The sequence below is a fragment of the Odocoileus virginianus genome, chromosome 21, assembly GCF_023699985.2.
Source record: "Odocoileus virginianus isolate 20LAN1187 ecotype Illinois chromosome 21, Ovbor_1.2, whole genome shotgun sequence".
NCBI lineage: Eukaryota > Metazoa > Chordata > Mammalia > Artiodactyla > Cervidae > Odocoileus > Odocoileus virginianus.
In genome coordinates, this window is record NC_069694.1 from 19,442,480 (window position 1) to 19,465,311 (window position 22,832).

Consider the following 22,832-nt stretch of genomic DNA (forward strand, 5'->3'; position numbering starts at 1 on the left):
CTGCATCCCAGTCTAACCCTCTCTCAAATGCATGCTTAGCTTTGCTGACTCTGCACCTGTCTCTCACCATGTGTGTGAATCCCAGGCATTTTTCACAGCTCTCTTGAAATGTCAGCTATTCCATCCATGAAAGTTGTCATTATTCTGACCTCTGCCAGTTCCCGGTATTCACTAGGTACCTCACATACGGTATTCCTAATATCCCCAACAACAACAAAGGGGAAGTTTTATCATCTTTCCTGAAACCTGTGCTCCTCCTCCTGGACAATGTGGTTTTCTGGAAAGTTTCCTGCATGACATATATTTAGAAAAGTATGTGAAATTGTGCAGCTCAGGAAGTATTAAAAAACTCACTACACCCATGTGACTTGGTGTTACTTGCACCCCCCCCCCAAAAAAAAGTATATATATATATATATATATAGAACATAGCACCTTGAAGACCTCCTGTATCTCTTTCCAGTCACTACCCCCACTTCTTCCTAAGAGCAGTCTCTACCCTGAATCCCAATTCCATGGCTTAATTTACCCTGTTTCTATTCTTTATCTAAATGGAATCTCAAAGAGCTCTTGCAGCTTGCTTTTGTTCATTCTGCATCACTTGCAAGATTCATTGCATTGTTGTTCATTCTCATTGCTGTATTGTATTCTATTGTGTGAATGTATCAGTTTACTCTTTGTACTGTGTGATGGGCATTTGGGGAGTTTCCAGAGCTGCTGGGTTTACAGTCCATGCCTACTGGTGGCTTTACAGATGCATTTCTACTGCATAAATAGTAGAACTGCAGGGACATGGGGTTTGCATGTGCCCAATGTCAGTAGATACCCTGAACCTTGTTTAAGGCACTTTTAATATTCCACATTATTTTATCTGTGAATTTACATCATTTTTCCTTAACAGATTATAAGTGTTTTCAATTAAATAAACACTGTGCTCCGGCTCATTTTAAAATGACCGATCTAGCATACAATATAAGATGGAAAACAAGTGAGAAAGCAGAAATGAAAATAAGTTCAGAGGAAAAAAGAATAAAGGTAATGTAATGGCTCGAATACATTCCACAAGGTACTTTTCAACAAGTTGAACCACAAATGTGGTGGAGCCTCCTATCAGCCAATACAAAGAGGGAAACAAGTTACAGAAATCAGTGTTCACAGGATAAATGTACCAACTGCTCAGCAGTGTGGCTATTTCTAGTGCTGAGATTTAAAAAAAGTCAATCAGAGTCTTCCTCAAGAGGATACTGTCTGGCATTGAAAATGAAGGATCCAACAACTTCAACTGACAACCACAAAGGAAATTCTGTTTCTCCCCTCCGGTTATAATCTCCCTCAACGGGCAACTCCAGGAGAACTAATGCAACCAGATACATATTTCTCCAAAGGTGTAAGACCAAGAAAAAAAATAAACTAGACTCAAAGTGTGGTTCAGGTGCCTGGAGGGGTCTCTAGGATCTTTCTAGGGGTATTGCACGATCAAAAATATTTTTACAATCCTACCAAAGGCTTTTTGCCTTTTTTACTCTCATCTTATGAGGGTGTAGTTCTCCAGAGGTCATATGACATGTGATACAGCAATAGATCAGATGCAGAAGTAGATAAGAGAATCTAAAGTCTTCTATTAAGCCAGACATTGAAGAAATTTGCAAACTAATTTTGGAAAATAAAATTTTTCCACACAAAAATGTCATATACTTTAGGTCTCCTATGGATATTTTTAAATATTAAAAAAAAAATTATTTTAATTTCTAACACGTTAAGCATCTATAGGTACAATCCACTTAAGAAAAAACATTTGGGAGTTCTCAAAAATGTTTGAGTGATAAAGGGTCATGAGACTATTTGGCGAATGTCCCCAAAAGTCACGAGGCCCAGAAGATAACTGGTAAAAAATGTTCTGTGATCAAATACACTTGGGAAATGTCATGTCTCTCTTGGAAATTGTGAAATGAGAAGCAGATGAACTTAATGGCTCTGTTTCCTAACTGTATGTGACTGTGACCGAGATCCCCTCTTTCAAGTGCTCTCCTTGTTATCTTGAAGGCACACCTGGAGAGCCATGGATGAACTACCAGGCCTTCATTCAACCCTCGTTAAGTAGCATCTCTTACAACTTGGGCTTCTTTCAAGTGTGGGCAGCACAGTCTGACATGACACCTCTGATACCATCAAAAGTGAGCCTTTTATAAACATCGAGGCAGCCGAGCAGGACAGAAAGATTCTTTATCTCTGCAGAGGTAGACCAAGGGCAGGGTCAAGGCCAGGACAAAGAGCCCACTCAGAATAAACTGAGTCTGTTCCAGCCGACAGACCATCGAGGCCCCTCTCGTCTATGACGCTCAGATGCAGTCATTTCAGTTGGATGTCTTCCAAAGCAGATGGTACAGGCATTGGCCTCAGTCACAGAGAAATCTCAATTAAGCACCCACAGGATGCTTGACTCTTAAGTCACACCTCCTGGTGCCCCCTCCAAAGAAGAGTGGTTAAATGTACCCCGAATGAGTCAACTTCTTTTATTGGGTTGTTAACTATGAGTCAATTAAATGTTAAGGAATGCTGACCAGAAACGATGACTTTGGAACTATCAATCTTTCTGACAGTAATTAACATGCCAGTTTTCTATTAGGCCTACTCCCAGTTCACAATAATAAAATTATGTCATCAGGCAGCTCATCTAAAAGAGAGCATACAAAAAATAAATAAATAAAAATAAAAGAGAGCATACAGCAATGGGCAAGGCACTCTGGGGAATCAAAAAATGAAAAAGACGTGTCTTTTTGAAAACACAGAATCTAGATTACAGGTCAGACAGAGACCAGAGAAGGAAAGAAGTATCATCTCATCTCTGCAGCACCTGGCGAGGTATCTGGTAGAGAATTGCATTCAATGAACATTTGTCTCAACATATTTGCTATTTACCTGTAAGATTTTTACTTGACAAACACCACATAATCAAATGTCTGGTCAAATATAATCCAGTCAAACAGTACTTCTTGGTATAATTAATGAGCCTATAAAAAAGGATTTCCAAAAAACTTACACCATTATGAAGTAAGAGAAATCATTTTAATATATACATTTTCACTTCAGTCAATTCAACAATGATTTCTAATAGGCATGCAGACCCATTTAGTTTGCTTCAAATTTATTTCTCAAAATGCAGCAACCTTCCGAATGAGATAGTTAAGCTGAACTATTTATTCCTAAAGAGTACAATGTACCTTGTCCTCAAAGAGTTTTATCAACTTTAACATTTTCAAAGAGCCCTATGAGGCTGCTCAATATGGTAGTTTTCCCCTGAAATTTCCTATTTGGAGGATGGCAAAACAGTCTAGGATCTTTCCCAGTCTACTGGTTGCTTGTATTCATATCACAGCGTGGCTGGCTAAGAGGTAGAGACTGAATAATATGTAGATAGCCTTCAAGCCCAGTTGAGTGAGACAGCTTCATTTTTAGAAAGGAAACCAAATCATGAAAACCCTCCTAATAGTATGATTTGTTCCAGGGTTCTTTTAAGAAAGGACGTAATCCTCACGCACAGGACTCTTTATGGCCTTCTAGAGTTTTCTGCTCCAGCCAGTGTTCTCCAGCCAGGTGACTTATTGCACTTTCTGCAGAACTGAAAGCATGACGTCTCTGTCTACTTGCATCATTAGAGGTGGTGTTAATCTTCTCATTTCCGGCCAAATGGATCCGACCACACTTTCAACCCTATAGAAAGAAACATGAATTAAAAACAGGATTCATTTTTAAATTTCCTACCACTTCCCTCAACCCCAAACAAAGAAGACGACATCAGAATGAAGTTGTGCAATTTCCACGGAGTTTGAGGTAGTCTGGGCAAGCTGCTGGAAACCTAGAATGAATGGCTGGGCAGCCCTGGCAGCCAAGAGAGATTTTTAAATGGCTCAGAATCTGCCCCACAGTAGGGAGATATGTATCTGGCCTAGTTAAAAAATAAATTAAAAAAAGACTGCTGCCACAAGAGTTTTGGCTAATAAGCTAGAAACCTCTCATTCTCAGCCAACTTGGATTGTCTCAAAGTAACTAACCATTCAGCCATAAAGGGAACTTCTGAGCTTCTGTATAAAGCAGAATCCTGCATCAATTAAAATAGCTCACAAGTAAACAGTATTTTCCCATGAGGGTTGTGTTTAAATAGGTGCTGGGTAAATAAGTCTGCAAAATAGCTATTTATGCTTCATAGTTAATTGCACACTTGTTACATGTTTATGCCCACTTATCAAACTCAAGAGAAACATGCAAACTTGCAAAAACTATTCCGGAGTGAAATATTAAGAGGAAGTCTTAGGGTGGCAACCTCTAAAATGGCAACTGCTGAAAAATAATAGCACAATCACAATCTAGCCTCAAAGTAAAAAAGATTTCTCTGCAAAGCACATCCCTCCCCCCAACAACGCAGCAGTTCACATGCGATTTTTGTCTTGATTTTTAAGTTTACCTGGTGGCTGCACATCTTCTTGAACAATACCAGCTCGATTAATGGCTTGTTCCTTCTCTGAGAAACACAACAGAAAAATTACTCTTCAGAGAGGGGGTGGGGGGCAGAGTGGTGGAACTCTTTGTATGGACATGGGACAATAAGAGAACAGTATATCTGAGTGCTATTAAATTCAGAGCTGCCATTGCCCAGAGCTTTTAGGTAATGGAAGTTGGATCCTATCAAGCAAAAAGACTGGATATTTTCAGTGAAAGAAAGCAAGCCATACTTCAGAAGAAAAACTCCCAATGAACATCTTTTCTCGGTGATCTCAGCAGTTTGGAAAGGCAACAAAAACAACAGAAAAAGAACAATTTTGAAAGAACTAGTGGGTGTGATGCGATGAGGGCAGGGCTGTTGAATTGATGGAACAAGTACAATTAACAAGGAAAGGATGCAGTTTATGTGTCTAAAATGTACTCCACTGAAGGCCTAGACCCAGAGCTAAATATGCTATGTTTTTGATAGGAAATAGAGCAGAAAATTAATCTTTGGGTGGGTGGCTTTGGTTTGGATAATTGAAGCTTCCCTAATTGACTGCAGGTGCTGCACCAATTAGTAAGCGCGTTCTAGTGACAGCAGCTTAGCTGATCTCTTTGGAGATGTCCAACAGGCGAGGGCCAAGAGAAACTGGGCATTTCATGTCTGTGGGCTTCAAGCACTCTGACACATCTTTCTAAGTGGTTTCAAATAAACCCAAGGGCTGTAAAAACAAAGACTTATTATTTTAAGTATCTTGACAAACAAATTGTGGCTTTTCAGCAGAAAGACTTGGAGCCAAAGGCTGTTTACTACGATATTATAGTAATTAAGTGCTGTAATCAAACCTCTGTTTTAATCAGGCTAAAAGTGTTTCTTTTAAATCCATATTTAACTCTTCTTTAATATTAGGCTATTTTCTTTACTCTGGCCTCTGGATTCTCATGAAGTTACAAGAAACAGGGCTTTGCCAAATCGAATATTCATTGAACTTGCTTCTCTGGTGATACGACGGAAAGTCAATCTTAAGGGACCTATCTGAGGTTTTATCAATGCTAAGTTTTGCTTTGGCAACCAAAACACTGGGCAGTAGGGATCATCTGAATCTTGACATCCAGTTCTAAGTGAGACAGAGAAGATACAGCACAAAGAAGCCCCTTACAGACAACGGTGACCGTTTCACCAGGCCTCTCTGAAATAGCAGGTAAATGACAACCAAGTCCCTATGGACCAAGAGATGCCAAAGGATGTCTTCCATTTAGAGTGGGTGATAATGGAGCCTCTAAGGTGTCAGACTTTCTAAAATAACTCAACACAAAAGACAATCTTATTTCCTAAGAAGTTGAATTCCTGTAGGATTGAGCCCCACCACGCTGTCACCATGTAAGTCTCCAAGTAGGGATGTGTCTCAAACATGATCTTAGAAAATGCCAACTAGGAGAAGACTACACTGTCATCAATAGTGCCAGGAACAAAAATAGATATCATTTTTCACACCTAAAAGGTCCATTCTCCAGTATTACGGAAGAAGGAAGAGATGAGTTTTTTAAAAAACACTTGATTGCCAGAAAGCGTTCTAGATGTCCAGATTTAAGACAATCAGATAGCCTGGTGTACCAAACACATGCTACAAGAGGCAGGTTGTACAAAGCCAAAGAAACTGGCAGTCTGCCAAGCATCAAAGGAAGTTGACTTCTGGTGGCAACAGAATGCCTAATTGTGTTCTCACCTCTTATAATGCAATAGAGAACCAAAAGAAGAGAAAGGAATCCCTGTCTTTACACTTCCTTGCTAATTGCTAATGAGGTTGGAGAGAGGCTGAGGATTTATTTTAAATAGACCATAATCTCTTTATAATCCTTGTCCTTATGCAACCACCTCTTTTTTTCAGCTTGGACGGGCAATTTAAACTGATTTGCAGAACTAGTTTGTACAGAGTGAAAACTGGTATTAGCATCCTATCTACATCCCCTGCTTCTTTTATCCATTAATGTTCTGTAAGTGCTTGAAGACCAAAACAGTCTTATATAAATTCACAATATGACACAAAGACACTTTATTTGTGAATGTGGGATATGCTAAAGGGAAACAAACTGGCCCCTCGGGACTTAGCAAATATGTCTTGATGAAGCTGACAGGTGTCTATTCTGCTGTCATTAGAGAAACAGCAGATGTATCTGGGCCTCAGGAAAAGGGCAACACAGAAGTTAGGGGTTTAACTATGTGGGCAAATCAGGATAAATTAATTACTGACTTTTCGGTAGTGAGCATATTTCCATCAGGAGTGAAATGGTTAAAATGCAAATACGCAGCACTGGGCTGGGAGCTTTGCAAAGTCAGTTAGACAAGCCCCCTCTCCAGTGTCTCAGCAAGTCCAACCCTGCCCCCTGGTGCTAAGGCAGCGAGCTGATCTGCAGTTTAACCGAGGCTCCTTAGCTGTATTATTCAAAACTTAGCAATACAAGCAGATGGGCTCATTTTTGTACAGTAGCAAAAGTCTTAAACCCATCTTTTAAGACTTCTTTAAGTTTTAAAGTTTAAGACTTTTTAAAGTCTTAAACCCATCCTTATATTCAATGTCCATACTGTGAAATCTGTGTGACTTACTGTTTTATTTAACATTTACAGCAAATGGACGCAGCACACCCATGCACCAGCCCCCTCGGCAGTCTTGTTCGGGATGGTGTTCTTGGGGAGCACTAGCAGACAGAAACGTAAAAGCAGGTGCAGAACGTCAGCTCGGGACCCTCTGCAGCGAGACCACCACCTCAAGAACACCCCTTCCATCTCCTGCCAATGAACCAGTTAAAGTACAAGCAACTCACCACTTGAGCTAACTGGCCAGATGACTGCCTCTGAATATGGACTGTATATTACATAATAGTATTGTGTCAATATTAAATTTCCTGGATTGGATAACTATGATTATGTAAGAGAATGTCCCTGTGCTCAGGAAATACAGGCTGAAGTGTTTAGGTATCAAAGCTCACAAGGCCTGCGACCTAACTTTCAAATTGTTCAGCAAAATAATAGTAACAGTAATATGTATATAATATGTCAACATACACATATCTCTATGTATGCATGTGTGTATAGATGTGTCACATACATGTCGGGAGAGAAAGCAAATGTGGCAAAATGTTGACAACTGGTAAATCTAGGTGAAGAACATAAAGGGATTCATTGTACTATCCTTAGATTTTCTCAGTTGCATTTTTTTAACAACAAAAAAACACAACTGCAAAACAAACAAGGAAGTCCAACACTGACTATTTCATGATGATTAAGTCAAAGTCTCTTTTAAAATAGCAAATATAAAATGGAAAAGTACTCTTCTAGTGCTCCCATTTTGCTGCAGTCTGCGGCTGGATGTGTATGCCATGGGAGCGAGTCTGAGCCGGTGGCTGAGGGCATCAAGGGGCCACTGGAAGCACGGGCTCCTCCCCATCCTGGGAACACCTCTATTTCTCACCAGGGTGTGTGATGGAATCCAGACAGCTTTGTAGGGCCTGTTAGAAAAAAACACTTTAGTCTGCAATTCATTTTACTCAAGGTGAAAGGAATAAAAAGCATGTTCTGAGCACTTGCCACGGAATAGGGAAAATGCCACTTCCTCATCAAGTGGCTTCTCACAGGCCTGCCCCGACTACCACACGCTGTGGATGGGGGCACAAAGAGAGGAAGAATTGAGGGGGCATGCTCCTCCACCCTGGCTTTGCTGGCAGGCCCTCCTCTGTCCTAAACGCAGGTGCAACTGGGCTTCATCAAGCAGCAGACAAGGCTGGGGAGTTCGGTCGAGAGTTTAGCCAGCAACGAATGTGCTAAGTGGCCCTGAGCAAGTCACCTAAACACGGGGGCTGAATGAGCGCAAGGCTCCTGGCAAAACCCTACGGTTTTACGCTTCTCCACATCTAACTAAAGTTAGTTACAAATGTACAGGATCGCAGGAAATGATCTTATTTTGTCTCATTTCATAGGTTGCTCTGAAATGCTATTATTTTTAAAAGGCCACATTCAGAATCCCTGGCTGGTTCTAAGACAAAACGCAATTAAGCTTCAGGCTGTATCACTTGCGCGCTTCCCTAAACATGGGCTCTTCCCACAAACCACACTGGGCTGAGAGCTAAAAAGTAACATCCGACTCCCCCGCAGGACTGCAGAACTAACTGAATACTCCTGGTTTCAGACTGACAACTGCCATCTCCCCAGGGCTCATTTCAGTATCAGGAATCACCAGTGAACTGACCTTGTATGCTACCTAACACTTGGTAAAGTCTGGCTGAGTTACTGAAAGAGCTGAAGGTCACACTGAATGTCAAGATGAAATTCAATATGGCAGCCTTACAACGGTGGCCTGTCTGCTTTTAAAGCAGAAGATCCTGGCTGTATTTTACATAAGGGGCCTTCTGCCTCTTTCCTACCGCCCTGGGGCTTATTCCAGCAGGGCCCGGAAGCCCACCTACCCTCTACCCAGGCCGGCCGGCATCTGTCAGCCTGGCCCGGCTGAAAGCTCCTGCAGTGACTCTTGGGCCCTACACGGCCAGCGCTCCTTGCCAGCCTCCGGCTCCCCTTGTCAAGGACTGGGCGTCTGCCCAGGCCTTCCAGTGACCATGGGCTTCTCCTTGGTCTGCCCAGAATTCTGGGGACCACAGAGCTATGAAACAAGCTCAGAAGAAAAAGAGCCAACGAGAAAGGCTAAGAAGGAGTGGATGAAAGGCAGGAACAAGAGCAAAGCCAGGAGTGCTGGTGGAGGTAGACCACCAGGCCCGAGGAAGAAAGCGTCCCGAGGTGGGAGAGCCTGGCTGGGGGTCGTGCCTCTCACGTGCAGTCACCAGACCTCCTGCGTCACAAAGAGAACAGAAGATAAGGTGACAAGGAAGGACCCACAACCTCCCAAAGTCACACCGCCGTCTAGCTGTATCCAGGCCAGCCCTTCCTCCTCCGCTGGTGGAAGAAGTGTCCCGCCCTGGGTCCAAGGCTCCTCCTCCATCTGACGTCTAGATTCCCCTAACTCCTCCAGCAGCCTTCTTTATCCAGAGACCCTCTTGGCTCCCCAATGCTCCCAGACAAAACAGAACCACCGCTCCCCTGGCGCCCTCGACCAGCTGCAAATACAATTCCTCATTCTCCTCTTCAGAGAGCCCAACGTCTTCATATAGTCAACCTAATATACTACTTACTCTTCATCCGCTGCAATCTGCCTTCTGCTTTCAAACCACTGAAAGCACTCTTAACAAAACAGCCACTGAGCTTCACCTTCTTTTTGCTAAATCCGATGGACATTTTCAGTTTTTATCTTCCTTACTGTCTCTAGGCAGCCGAGCCCTGCTGATCACACCCTTTGCCATGAAGAGCTATCTTCCTGGGGCTTATGACTGCAGCCTCTGCCAGTTTTAATGCTCGCACTCTGGCCACTCCTTGTCAGTCTCCTTAGGAGGCCCCTCCTCCTCTGACCACTTGCTCTTCAGACCCTCAAGTGCCAGTGTTCACCTGCACTCTGTCCTGGACCAGCTTGTCGCCTTCAATCTCGGAATGCTGCCCGGAGCCCCACCTGCTGCAGGGACTCCGCTTCCCATCCGATGCTGAAGGTGTGCCATCTCTAGCTCCAGCTCAGATCCTGTGGCTCGGCTCCAGATTGGCACGCCCCACCTCCTAGGGGAAATCTCCAGGAGCACATCCAGGTACCTAACACTCAATACATCCCAAACTGAACCAGCGTGTCCCCTCACCCCCTAAACAGACTTCATGTATTCCTTAACGCCCAGCACCACACCTCTTCAACTGCTGGAGCCGGAAAGCTGGGGCCAGCCTCCTTCCTCTCCCTTGCTTGCCGTTGAGCTAATCAGTCACAAACCCCTGCAGAGGGTTTATTTCTCAAACCTGGCTCCTGAATTCGGTCCTTCTGCCCAGTCTCATAACCACCGGCACTCTGGTGCAGGCTACAGTCATCTCTCCTGAAGTCACAGGAAGCACAGCCTGCCTGGGTGTTGGCCTTCTTACCTTCAACCTTGGCCATTCCGGCCCCTTCGTCACATACAGTCAGAGTTGCCTGGAAAGGCTGAATCTGATCACCTTGCGCTCCTGATTAGAACATTTCAATGATTTTCCACCAGCTGGACTCTGAGGACAGCAGAGGGTTATTCAAGTGTTTTAAAATAAGCAAGTGAGATGATCAAATTCCAAGAGCAAAAGGCACAACAATAGGCTTTTCAACAGGCGCAGTGGAAAACCTGGGGTTCTATACATTTTCTGACACACACGCCTGTATTTTCCCAGTTACAAATTCTCACCAAAGAAACACAAAGATGTATTTCAGAATGAAGAAAACTGAAACTAGAAAGGTGTGAGACAGAAAGATCAGTGAATAAAGAATGTGGGTCAAGAGAAACAATCAGTGACTGTGTAAAATGTTGATGGTCCTAAGTGGTCTAGAGAAACAATTAGTGATTATGTAAAACAGTGATGGTCCTAAGTGGTCTGGGAAGCAAGTTTCTTGTGTTTACAAGGCAGGAGGGGTGGGGAGTGTGGGACAAGAGCTAAGGCCTTCTAAGGTCTTTGTTTATTTCATAGAAGGTAAAGATACTGACTAGCTCTAAATCGTCAAAACAAAAGAAGAAAAACAGAATGTAAAACTTTCAAATGAGTAGAGGGCAAGAAAATTAAATAAAGAAGCCTTGAAGCAGAAAAGGAGAGAGAAAAAAAAAAGTAGAGACAAGATTAAATAGAAAACATAAGATAGGGAAAATAATCCAAAATTTTAAAGATTATCAGACTCGATTTTTAAAAAAAAAATCCCAGTTTGGGTTGCTTATAAGACTTAAGGACAAATAAAGGCTAAATATAAGAGAATATGTATACCAGCAAAACACTAACCCAAAGAAAGCTGGTTACTATGATGATATTAGATAAGACAGAATTGTGGAGGCATGTTAGGGGATAAAGAGGACTCTTACATAACGATAATTGAAAAAAAAAATTCTTCAGAACATTCTAGATTGTGAGCAACAACTAATATGGCCTCAAGATATATAAGTAAGAGAATTAAGAATGATTTGGAACCATCATACACAAAACTCTGTGCCCCCAAAGAGAACATACCTCATTCCAAGCATACAGGGAACATTCACAAAAACTGGCCTATACCAAGTCACAAAGCAAGTCCTGACCGGTATCAAAGAATCAAAATCACACGGTCTGAATTCTCTGATCACAAATGCAACGACAACGCAGCCAGGAAGACCAGCGTGGCTGCAGGGTAGAGAACGGGGTGGTTGTGGTGCTGGTGGAGCAGGGAGACCCACTCAGAGCACCAGGAGTGGGTGGCGGGAGAGGGGTCGGACGCGGGTGGGGACAGAGGCATGAGAAGAGCGCTGCCTGACCTGTCCAGTCTCATACATCCAGCACCTAACACAGTGCCGGGCACACTGCTGTTAAAATACAGGTTTTTAAAAGTAAAAAGAAGGCTAAATAAATGCTAACTGAATATGCTGAAATGAATCGAAGCTCCGTCCTCACAGCGCATCTCCATGACCTGGTCACAAACACCTCACCTGGGTCTGAGCATCTGCTTAAATCTCCTTGTCTCACTTCCCTGCCCATGTAGCTCCTTATTTTTGAAATGTTTTTATGGGATTCCTAATGTAAAAATATGAGCTTCCCTGGTGGCTCAGCGGCAAAGAATCCATCTGTGAATGCAGGAGGACACAGTTTTGATCCCTGGGTCAGGAAGATCCCCTGGAGAAAGAAATGGAAACCCACTCCCAGTATTCTTGTCTGGAAAATTCCATGGACAGAGGAGCCTGGCAGGCTACAGTCCATGGGTTGCAAAGAGTTGGACACAACTGAACAACCAAAACAAAAATAAAAAATCAGTATTTCTACACCTTTTATCTCATTTAATTCACTTCAGAACATGTAAATTCAGTCCTGCAAACTTCACTGTTACAGATGGGGAAACAGGCCAGGCTCAGAGAGGTTAAGTAGCTCATCTTAAGATCCTCTTCTAGGAAGGGACTTAGACCCTCATCTGACTTTCTCCCTCTATCTTCTTAGAGAGGCAGTATGGTGCCCTGATGTAATAGTGAACGGCACTGGTTCAAATCTGGGACTCATTGGTTGTGGGTTCTTGTACAAGTTAACTGTTTTATACCCCAGTCTGTCCACGTATAAAGTGGGGCTGATGATCACATAGCAACTACCATAAAAGGTTGCTGTTTGCACCAAATGGGTTAATATATAAAAAGTGCTTGGAAGAGTGTCAGACATATAATCCGTTTTCAATACATATTAGCTATACAGTATCATTTACCTGTTGAAGGACTCAGTTATAACTCAGATAAGAGTGTCCAAATTAATTAAAATTGAACCAGAAACGTAGGCAGGTGTTGACTGCCTTACATTTAAAAATGCTGATATTGCAGCCACACACTCAGTGTTCACTTAAAAGGCCTAATCTGTCTGTCTGAAAGTGACTCAGATAACCATAGACCACGGACCTGTAAGACTGTTGTTGCGAGACACAGCACAACCCACACCCTGAACCAGAGGCGGGTTTCTCAATCTTGGCACATCTGCACTTTGGGCTGGGTAATTCTTCGTTATGGGTGGCTGTCCCGCGTGTTGCACAAACTTTAGGAACCTGGCCTCTACGCGCTAGATGCCTGTGGCACACTCACCCACCCCACCCTACCCTATGGCACCCATTTTGTGAACCAAATGTCCCCGGGGGACAAAAATCACCCCTAGTTGAAAAACCACTGCTCTAGTCGTCCTAGACTAAAACTTTTCTGGGGAATCCTCTTGACCCAAGTTCAACTCTAGAGGCTATCAGAAAACAGTGAACAGGATTTTGTAAGGAGGGTTAACAGATTATGCAAGGCTTCACTCAACCCCATTTTTATTTACCCCATGCATGGTGCACAGAGACAGGCTGGAAGGCAGAATGCAGACCATTTCAATCCCGGGTGATAAAAAAGAAGCTGCAAGGAAATCTGAGCGTGTGCTTAAAACGCTCTGTCTCAGAAACCAAATGTTGTAGCATTTGTAATGGGCAGAGCATTTACACGGAGCTTTCGGCTTTAGATCGCCAAGCTTTCAGCCTCCGCTAATATTCTCAAGGGGCATGGCTGGCCTTCTTCCATCTTCAAGATGATTCAGGTTTCCTGGAGAACAAAATGAGCCTCTAATGCCTGATATTTTCTCTCTGACAGATGGTTTCAGACGTACCAAAGTGCTAATCCTTGCTGAGGTATAGGTCTCAAGGAAGGAGAGTTTGGCTTTTAGAATGATAGGACTTGAATGATTAAGGAAGAAAATTACTCCCAGGATATTCGCCATTGTCATGTGAGCAGCCGGCTTAAAACGAAGGAAGACAGCAGAATGTGAAAAAAAGATTTGAGAAGAAAGGAGAGGAAAAACTCAAAAATCCAGGTTAACAGTCTAGGTTTGAAACATGTCTGCTCAATGACATCTTTGGGAGTGGAAATGAAGTGCCATAAAAACACCTTCAAGGTCAGGATAATGAGGGGCCATCCCTCCCCAGCTTCATCACCATTCCCAGCTTCAGGGTGTGTAAGAAGGCCCGGAAATGAAGGCGGAAGTTGGAATATTAGTCTTGCCACTTACTAGCTGTGTGTCCTTGGGCATGTAATACAACCTCTCTGAGACTCCCCATCCATAAAACACTTAATAATAACCTGCCTCAAAATGAGGCTGCATAAATTAAATGATCCAGTATTAGTCGCTCAGTCGTGTCCGATTCTTTGTGACCCCATGGACTGGGGCTCCCCAGACCCTTCTGTACCTGGGATTCTCAAGACAAATACTGAAGCGGGTTGCCATTTCCTACTCCAGGAGATCTTGGCAACGTGCTTAATGAAGACACATTAAAAAGCCTCCAGTGAATACCAGTACGAACTAGTATTTAGTGTTGACCTACTATGTTAACTGCTTTTATTACCACCTTTGAGTCTCACCAGATGCCAGTTTTAAAGATATTATACAGACACAAGAGACGCAGGTTCGACCCCTGGATTGGGAAGATCCCAGTAGGAAATGGCAACCCACTCCAGTATTCTTGCTTGGAAAATTCCATGGTCAGAGTGGCCTGGCGGGCTACAGTCCATGGGATCGCAAAGAGCTGGACACGACTGAGCGACCCAGCACGCACGCGCACACACACAGTTAACTACTACTGAGGATGGTGAAGGTCTCAGAGGTCGAGTCACTTGACCCCGGTCACGAAAGTGCACACAGCCAGAGTCTAACCCGGGTCTCGCTGACTCGTGAACCAACCTCAGTCCATGGCCCCACGTGGGGATGATAAGGGAAAGCAGGGAGTTACTAGGGCCAGGCGGCCGCGTGGGGTCAGATATCACTGTCAGCGGGCTCGGGACGCCGCGTGGGGTCAGAGGTCACTCACTGTACTCCTCCAGCCGCATTAAGGGCCGGAAGTAGATGGGGTAGAAGGCGGCGCCGATCAGGGAGATGAAGCCACCGAAAATGAGAGCAGTGCGCAGGTTCCGGGACATGGCTCCAGCCGGGGCTACCCGGATTCTCCGAGTGCCCGGGACTCTCCAAACCAAGCTCCCGCCGGCTGGGCCGTGACCCCGCTCGGAAGAGGAGGAACAGCTTTCGCTTCCGGGTCTTGGGGGCGGAGCTAGAAGTTGGGGCGGGGCCGAGGTAGAGCGAGGCGGGAGCAGGGGTGGAATCAGAGGCGGGGCCTAGGGGTTGGTGGGGCTAGGGCGACGTGGGGCGGGGCCTCAGGCCTGGCGCACCGCCTCCCCGGTTGTCCCGGCACCGCTTAGTGCCCAGCGAGAACCAGCAGCTAAGAGTGGAGGTTTAATTGCTCATTGCTCTCGGTTCCCAGTCCCTCCCCCAGCCGCAACCCGCCCAGCCTAGTTTTTCTCTCAGCTGCCCCACCCACCGCTCTTCTGACCTCGTTTACCACTCCCTCCTTTACCAACCACGGTTCTTGGTTCTTTCCTCGCAACTGATTTTCCTGACTACACTAGGAGGTGGAGGATCTCTAAAGCTCGTTGATTTAATCCTCGTATGTTTTACTAAGTCACTTAAGTCGTGTCTGACTCTGTGCGACCCTATGGACTGTAACCTGCCAGGTTCCTCTGTCCATGGGATTCTCCAGACAAGAATACTAGGGTGGATTGCCGTTTCCTTCTCCATATCTTTTACAGGTGAGGGAATCTTGGCTTGGCTGCGCGGATTTGGACAAGTCACTTGGCCTAAAGGGCGATTTGAGGGGATTAGAGACAAAAGTGCAAAATGCCTGGCCAAGAAGGCCTGCAAGGGATTCTGAAGTCGGAGCCACAGGAGCTTCAGAACCAAGATTAACCCGGGAGGAATGATATTTCAACATTCAAGCTACAAAGCAGATCTATTCCGACTGATTTTCCGTGCCCTCCTCTCTCCTTTCCCTTGCTGGATGTCAGGCTTGTGGATGAGGATAGAGAGTGAATAGAGATCAGCACAGGGCTGGGAGCCAGCAGCCAGTCCCACTGAAGGGACCCTGGGGCTCTGCCTCGTTCCCTGAGCGGGGAGCCACTGAGGACAGACGTCTGCTTCCTCTTCCTGTGACTGCCATTCTCCAGGCTTCTATGTCTGCTCTGCCGGCACAGGACCCACCCAGGGGTACTGGCAGCTGAGACTAAGATTCCTTGGGCCTTCACTCAATCCCCTATTTTAAAAAAGAATGACACCAGCTACTGGGGGCTGTGGAGCAAATAAAATCCCAACAAGTCTTGACCGCAGCATCATTATTAGTTGAGGAAATTATCTACGATCCTTTAGAAATGGTGTAGAGGGCACAGGTTTCCTCTGTTTTGGTAGTTTTGTAGTTGAATCAAGTTACTATTTACTTCCATACTTCCAGAAGCATGTAAATCAGGTGTTTGATCTGTCAGCAGGTTCATGGACAGTCTTCTATCCCCCGAGCATCAGGCAAAGTGCTTGGGAGGCACAAAGATGAATAAGACGTGACCCTTGTTCTCCAGGATCCTGCCAAGTGGATGAAGAGAAAGGACATATACATAACAAGATAACTGATGACCCAACTCAGCCCGATGCTGGTGAGTGACAAGGTCCTGTGGGCTACAGGAATTCAGAGGAAGACAGATGACTGTAGGTTGAGACAGCTGGTCCTGGGGCGCTTGCAGGAGCTTTTTAGGATGAAGACAGAAGACTTCATGGCAAAGAGGGAAGCTGCAATGCATGCTTTATATCACACGATATAAAAATCCCAGGTATAGGACTTCCTTGGTGGTCCAGTGGTTAAGAATCTGCCTGCCAGTGCAGCGGACACAGGTTTGATCTCTGATCCTGGGAGATCCCACATGCTGCGGAGCAACTATGCCTGTGCACCACAGCTACTGAAACCCGTGCGGTAGAGTTCGTGTTCTGCAACAAGAGAAACCAGCACAGTGACAAGCCAGAGCACCACAATGAAGAGTAGCGCCCCGCATGCTGCAACTAGAGAAAGTCTGCAGGCAGCAAAGAAGACCCAATGAACCAAAAAAAAATCCCAGTTATAGTGCACATTTTAGCCTCCCAGCATCCACTTCTGTTAATAGTACCCCAAATATCTTTTGGCAGACCACTCTTCTCCCATTCTCGATCTGCGAGGTAAACTAGGGCTTCTCCCCCTAACTCCAACCCTTACTCTTTCCCGGTTCCGAATGTTAACCATACAGCCAAGCCTGACCAAGCTCTCTTACTCATCATAGGGATTGACCGGCACTGGACTCAGGTCTGATTTTCCAATGTGGCTGCATCCCCCCAGCCAAATGACACACATAGAGCCAACCATAGTCGATCCCAGCTGCTGGGAGGCTGGATTTGAACTTGAAGGCATGAGACCCTGGAGCTGCTGGGGACCACCGTTTGGAGACTGAGAATGAGGACAGTACAGCAGAAGAGCTGAGAGTTGGGGAGAAATCAGATGCTGACACTACATTTGAGCTCCTGAAGCCAATTGTGCCCCCAAACAGATTTCTCAGTAACATGAGCCAATAAAGTCCCCTCTTCACTGAAGCCAGTTTGAGTTGGCTTCTGTCTTTTAAAACAGAAGGAGTTCCAGATGAAATCACCATGGGTGTGATTTCATTTGCTCAACACCTCCACAAGCTCCAAATCAAGGATTACCCTATTATTTAGATCAGAACACTGAGAACCAGAGACCTCACACCACTGACTGAGCCAGGGCCAGGGCTGAACTCTCAGGATTCCTAAGCGGATAGGCTCTTCCATGACATCCTGCTGTCTTTGTGAGCAGATTGGCACATGGTTGACCGAGTGCTATCCACGGAGTGTGTTAAAGCCAGTGCAGAGGGCGCCAGGATGTCCTTGTGAGGGACCAGTGGCGCCTCCAAGGCAGGAACAGGACCAACATGGGACAGATGAGCCACCCCCCTCCCCAAGGCGGTGTGGCAAATAACTGGTGGGTCCACTGCCCCCTCTTGTTGAAGTGGAGGTATCAGCCTGTAATCTATACAAATGTCACATACAGATTGACATGTACAAATGACAAGATAAATGATATATTAGCATCGTTATATTGTCACTTGCCTGCCACTGACTCCTACCAGATACAACTCTGATCCCAAAGTTATTCCCCTTTCTGAGAATCCCATTGATCTACAGATTCAATCAGCAAACACTTATTTTGAGCCTACTCCAGGCAAAGCCCTGTGCTGGTTGATCAGGAACACAAAAAGGAAGCAATCAGATCAGTCTTTGCATATCTGACCGAGGTTCACCAAGCCAGCTGCTGGTGGATGCAGCAGTGAACTGAGAGGAGAACTGTTGTCCTCATGGTGGCTACAGTCTGGCAGAGGGACGAGCTGTTGGCCGTGGACAGTAATTCCCTTTTGGACACTCAGCCTCTCCTAATGATACCTCCTGGTTCTTTTCTGAGGATGACCTTTCATCTTGGCACTCTTGGTTGGCCTGTAAATCCAGGCGCCCTGTGCGTTCCTAGCAGTACTGATACCAAGGCTGTAGAACACTTCCCCTGTGCCAGTCACTATGACAGGTTTACACCATCAGCACTCACCAACCCCCATAGATAGGTATCCCCATTGCAGGGGTCGAATCTGGAGCAATGGAAAAAGGACTAGCTCAAGGTCACATGGCTAGTAAGTGGCAGAACCTGGATACAAATCCATGCTGTCTGGCCGCAGAGACCGGCCTTTACCACCCCTCTAAACTGCCTTGCAAAGTCAGTGAGCTCATGTTGTCTGAGTATGGGTTGCTCCAACCAGGCCCAGTTGTTCTTTTTCTCCTAGAAATAAGAATCATGAGGATGATGACACAGAGACAGACAGCACTGTTGCAGTGGATTTCTTCCATTGCTAATGTTCTTGTAGGATTATGACATATCTCCCACTTGCCTGGGGACCTAGATGTGCACTTGCCTCACTGTCCCGTCTTGCAGCCTGATCTCAACTGTTTGTTGTATTCTACAGGTCACCCCATATGCTTCCAGTAAACTCCCTTTGGATTTCAGTTAGTCAGAGTCAGTTTCAGCTGCATGCCACTAGGAGCCCTAATAGATAAAGAAATGCCCACAATTACCTCCAACACACAGCAGAGATGAAGGGCTTGGGGCTTCACAGCTGTGCTAATGTTTGTGAATGCCAAAGGAAGTTCGGGTCTGGGAAGGTATTCACACAAAGGGAGAGAGAGCTCAAGGGATGAAGGGAGACGGGATGCAAATCAAATATGTCAGGAGTCCTAGGGTGCATATTTTCATCTCAATCACTGAGAGAAAATAAAAGTCTGGGCTCCTATGCGGCACTTCCTCCTTCTTGCCTTGCATGTGAAGATTGAATGCTTGCAGGAAGCAGACCACCAGTGGTGTCTCGCACGGAGTTCAGACAGACATCAAAGTTAATCCGCTCTCTGATCTGAGCAAAATGTGACGAGGGTTTCCTGGGACAGCAGCTCTACTAATTGTGGCACTGCAGCCCAGCTGCTGTATTTTTAGACTATTGTGGATTCCCAAGAAGTAGCATCACCTTCTGCCAGAAAACAGTCAGACTAGAAGCCTGGGGTTTGGAGAGGAGTGAGATCTAACACAGGACCCTCTGGACTTGTTCTTTTGAGAATACGAGAGGAAGCTGGGGAAATGCTTCCCTGTTATTCTTGAGCTCTGTGGCTGTCTCAGTCCCTACCTGTCTGTATAAATATTTCCAATTTAGATCACTTGTCAAGTTTTTCTGCTTTGATGTGTTCTTTATATCTAAGAATTGAATTGAATTGAATTGAATTGAATTGAATTGAAAGTCACTCAGTCGTGTCCAACTCTTTGTGATCCCATGGTCTATACAGTCCATGGAATTCTCCAGGCCAGAATACTGGAGTTGGTGGCCTTTCCCTTCTCCAGGGGATCTTCCCAACCCAGGGATCAAGCCCAGGTCTCCTGCATTGCAGGTGGATTCTAAACCAGCTGAGCCACAAGCAAAGCCCTTAAGAGATTTCCCCCAAATATCCACCTTGGCTTCTCTCTTGCCACACTATCCACCTTACAGTCATAACTAGTGCCTTTATGACTTCCAGGTGTCTAGACCCAGCCTCATGTGCCTGATTGCCAGCTTCAGGTTCAAGACCCACTCACTCCTGCTTCCCCCGCCCATCACTTTCATGGCACTGGCTTGGTTTGAGGTCTCACCTGCTGACCTTGGCTACGGCTGTTCAACTTGTCTTGCATGTGTCACCCACTTCAGCCACCAACTATCTCATTTGTGGGACAGCCAAAGTTATCTTCTGAAACCATAGATCTGGTCAATCCTGCTCTTCTCAGAAGCCTTCAGTGTCTCTCTAAAGGGTAAATTCTTCATCCAGGACCCCAGGCTCTGGTCAACAGGCCATTAAAGCCCTTTGGCCTCCATGTGTTTCTGCTGCATGAAAGAACAGTGCTCTTCGTCTTGCTCTGTGCCCGTGGCCATGGTTGATTGAATCAGCAGGGTTGAAAAGCCCAGACCATAGTCAAAGACCCCAAACCTCTGTCTAAATGGGGAATGGGCTGACCCAGTCAGCCTCTCTGCCCCTGGAATTTCAGCTGGTAGGTCAGGGAGAGTTGGAGCTCAGCAGAGGGAGTAGAAGTTGAACAGCTGAGCAGGAGGAGGTGGTGGCAGCATGCGGGGAGCTCTGAGTAAGCCAGGGTGACGAGTTAGTAGAAGCTGTCAGAGCAAAGCTGGGTTGAGTAGATGGGGGAGGAACTGCCTGGGAGTAACAGGAAGCAGGGCACGATGGAGGAGAGTGAAAACCAAGATTCACAAGTCCTGCTGCTGAGAAGTAATGAGATACCTTAAGCTCAAGGGCTGCCGGGGATTCATGTTCTCATTCATTGATTGCTACCAGTTTTATGGAGCACCTGTTATATGCCAGACACTATTCTAAGAGGATGAGATGGTTGGATGGCATCAGCGACTCAATGGATATGAGTTTGAGCAAGTTCTGGGAGATGGAAAAGGACAGGGAAGCCTGGCGTGCTGCAGTCCATGGGGTCACAAAGAGTCAGACACAACTGAGCGACTGAAGAGCAATAACAAATTTCAAGCATTAGACAAAGTCCTTGCCTTCATGGTGCTTGTATTCTAGGTGGGGAGGTAAATAATAAATAGACAAAAATAAATGGGGACAGTTTGGCAATTTCTGACAAAACTAAACATACTCTTCCCATACAATACCAAAGGAGCCAAAAACATGGGTCCTCTTAAAAGTCTGCATGTGGATGTTTGTAGCAGCTTTGTTCAAAATTGCTGAAATGTGGAAGCAATCACTGTGTCCTTCAGTAGGTAAATGGATAAATTATCTGTGGTACAGACAATGGAATATTATTCAGCACTAAAAAGAATTAGCTATGAAGGAAAAGACTTGGAGTAGCCTTAAATGCATATTACTAAGTGAAAGAAGCCACTCTGAAGTCTATATACTACGTGACTTTCTAGAAAAGGCAAAACTATGGAGATGGTAAAAAGATCAGTGTTTGCCAGGGTTAGGGAACAGGGAGAGATGAATAAGCAGAGCCCAGAGGATTTTAAGGGCAGTGAAAATACTTTTATGCTCCTGTAATAATGGATTCCTGTAATTATACACTTGTCCCAATGCATAGAGTACACAGCGCCAAGAATGAATCATAACAGTAAGCTATGGACTTTGGATGATAATTATGTGTCAGTGTAGGTTTATGGTTTGTAACACACATTCTACTCTAGATGGTGATAGTGGGGGAGGCTGTGTGTCTTTTGAGAGCAAAGGGCATAGGGCAAAGGGCAAAGGTCTATACTCTGCTCAGTTTTGCTGGGAACCTAAAACTGCTCTGGAAAAATAAAGTCTATTTTTAAAAACCCCTCCCCCCACCCTTAGAAGAGGTTTAGTAGGCTGTTTTAATTTTTCCAGGATCTATAGAGAAAAGAAACGGACCTTGAAGGGGGAAAAAAATCCATGTTATAACGCAAACCTGGGGATGGGGGTGGAGCTTATTCCAGATGAAAAGAAAATAAAGGGATATTTGATAGATGGACAAAATAAGTGCTGGAAAGAAAAACTGAGCCAGCAAGGGGGCTGGGGTTTGGGGTTGGAGGTGGGGGTGGGAGGGCAACTGTTTTTACTTGGGTGTTAAGAAGGGCCTCTCTGAGAAGGCGGCAGACATCTGAGTGAAGGGAAGGGGGAGCCCTGTGACTATCTGGAGGAGGAACCATCCAAGTGGAGGGTCCTGGGTGCAGAAGTGGTGAGCGCACGGTGCGCTTGCTGTTCCAAGAACAGAAAGGAGGTCTGTGTGGCTGGAGCAGAGTGAACGGCGGTGGGGGGGTGGGACACGGGGGCGGCTCAGGCAGGAGCATGGTGCCCAGGGGCATCAGAGGCCGCGCGGAGGACTCAGGATATTACTGTGTGTGAGATGGCGGTAAGCCAAGCGCCATCCGCAGCAACCTTCCAGTGCTGCCATCTCGGGGAAGGCCAGTTGCTCTATGGTTTTCATTCTTTGCACGGACGCCTTCCTTACCCACGGGGCCCCCTTGTTTCCCACAAAGCCCTTTTATTCAGAAGAGCAGAAATCAATTTTCCTTCCTGGAAGCCAAGTGATCCCCTGCCCATTATTTGACCCCAACGACCTTCTGGGTTTCTCTTTCCCGTCTCTCCCAGCACCTACCTCCGGCAGCCTGATCTGTTTGCCGGGTGCTAAATGCCGCCGCCTTTGCCTGCCGGGAGCCTTTGCTCTCAGTCTTCCCTAGGTGTGTCTGGGTGACTTTCTTCTCAGAGCTTCTTGTCACAGTCCTCTCCCAGAACACTCTCAGACCTCTCTTCTTCTAGGAAAGCTTCTAGATCACTTGACTTT

General features: G+C 45.5%; 1 protein-coding gene and 1 long non-coding RNA gene across 2 annotated transcripts; one reads left to right on the plus strand and one right to left on the minus strand.

Annotated features, from left to right (window-relative positions):
- Window positions 1-3,036: 3,036 nt before the first annotated feature.
- On the minus strand, window positions 3,037-15,122 carry SMIM20 (small integral membrane protein 20). Its single transcript, XM_020897617.2, has 3 exons — window positions 14,901-15,122; window positions 4,463-4,519; window positions 3,037-3,711 (listed from the first exon to the last, which is right to left on the minus strand). Exons 1-3 carry the CDS (start codon window positions 15,007-15,009, stop codon window positions 3,674-3,676), a joined length of 204 nt encoding a protein of 67 aa, XP_020753276.1. The 5' UTR covers window positions 15,010-15,122; the 3' UTR covers window positions 3,037-3,673.
- A 154-nt stretch (window positions 15,123-15,276) lies between these two features.
- LOC139030211 (uncharacterized) lies at window positions 15,277-17,524 on the plus strand. The gene is made up of 2 exons (XR_011482495.1): window positions 15,277-15,672; window positions 16,399-17,524. It is a non-coding gene; the product is annotated as an uncharacterized lncRNA (long non-coding RNA).
- Window positions 17,525-22,832: the final 5,308 nt, after the last annotated feature.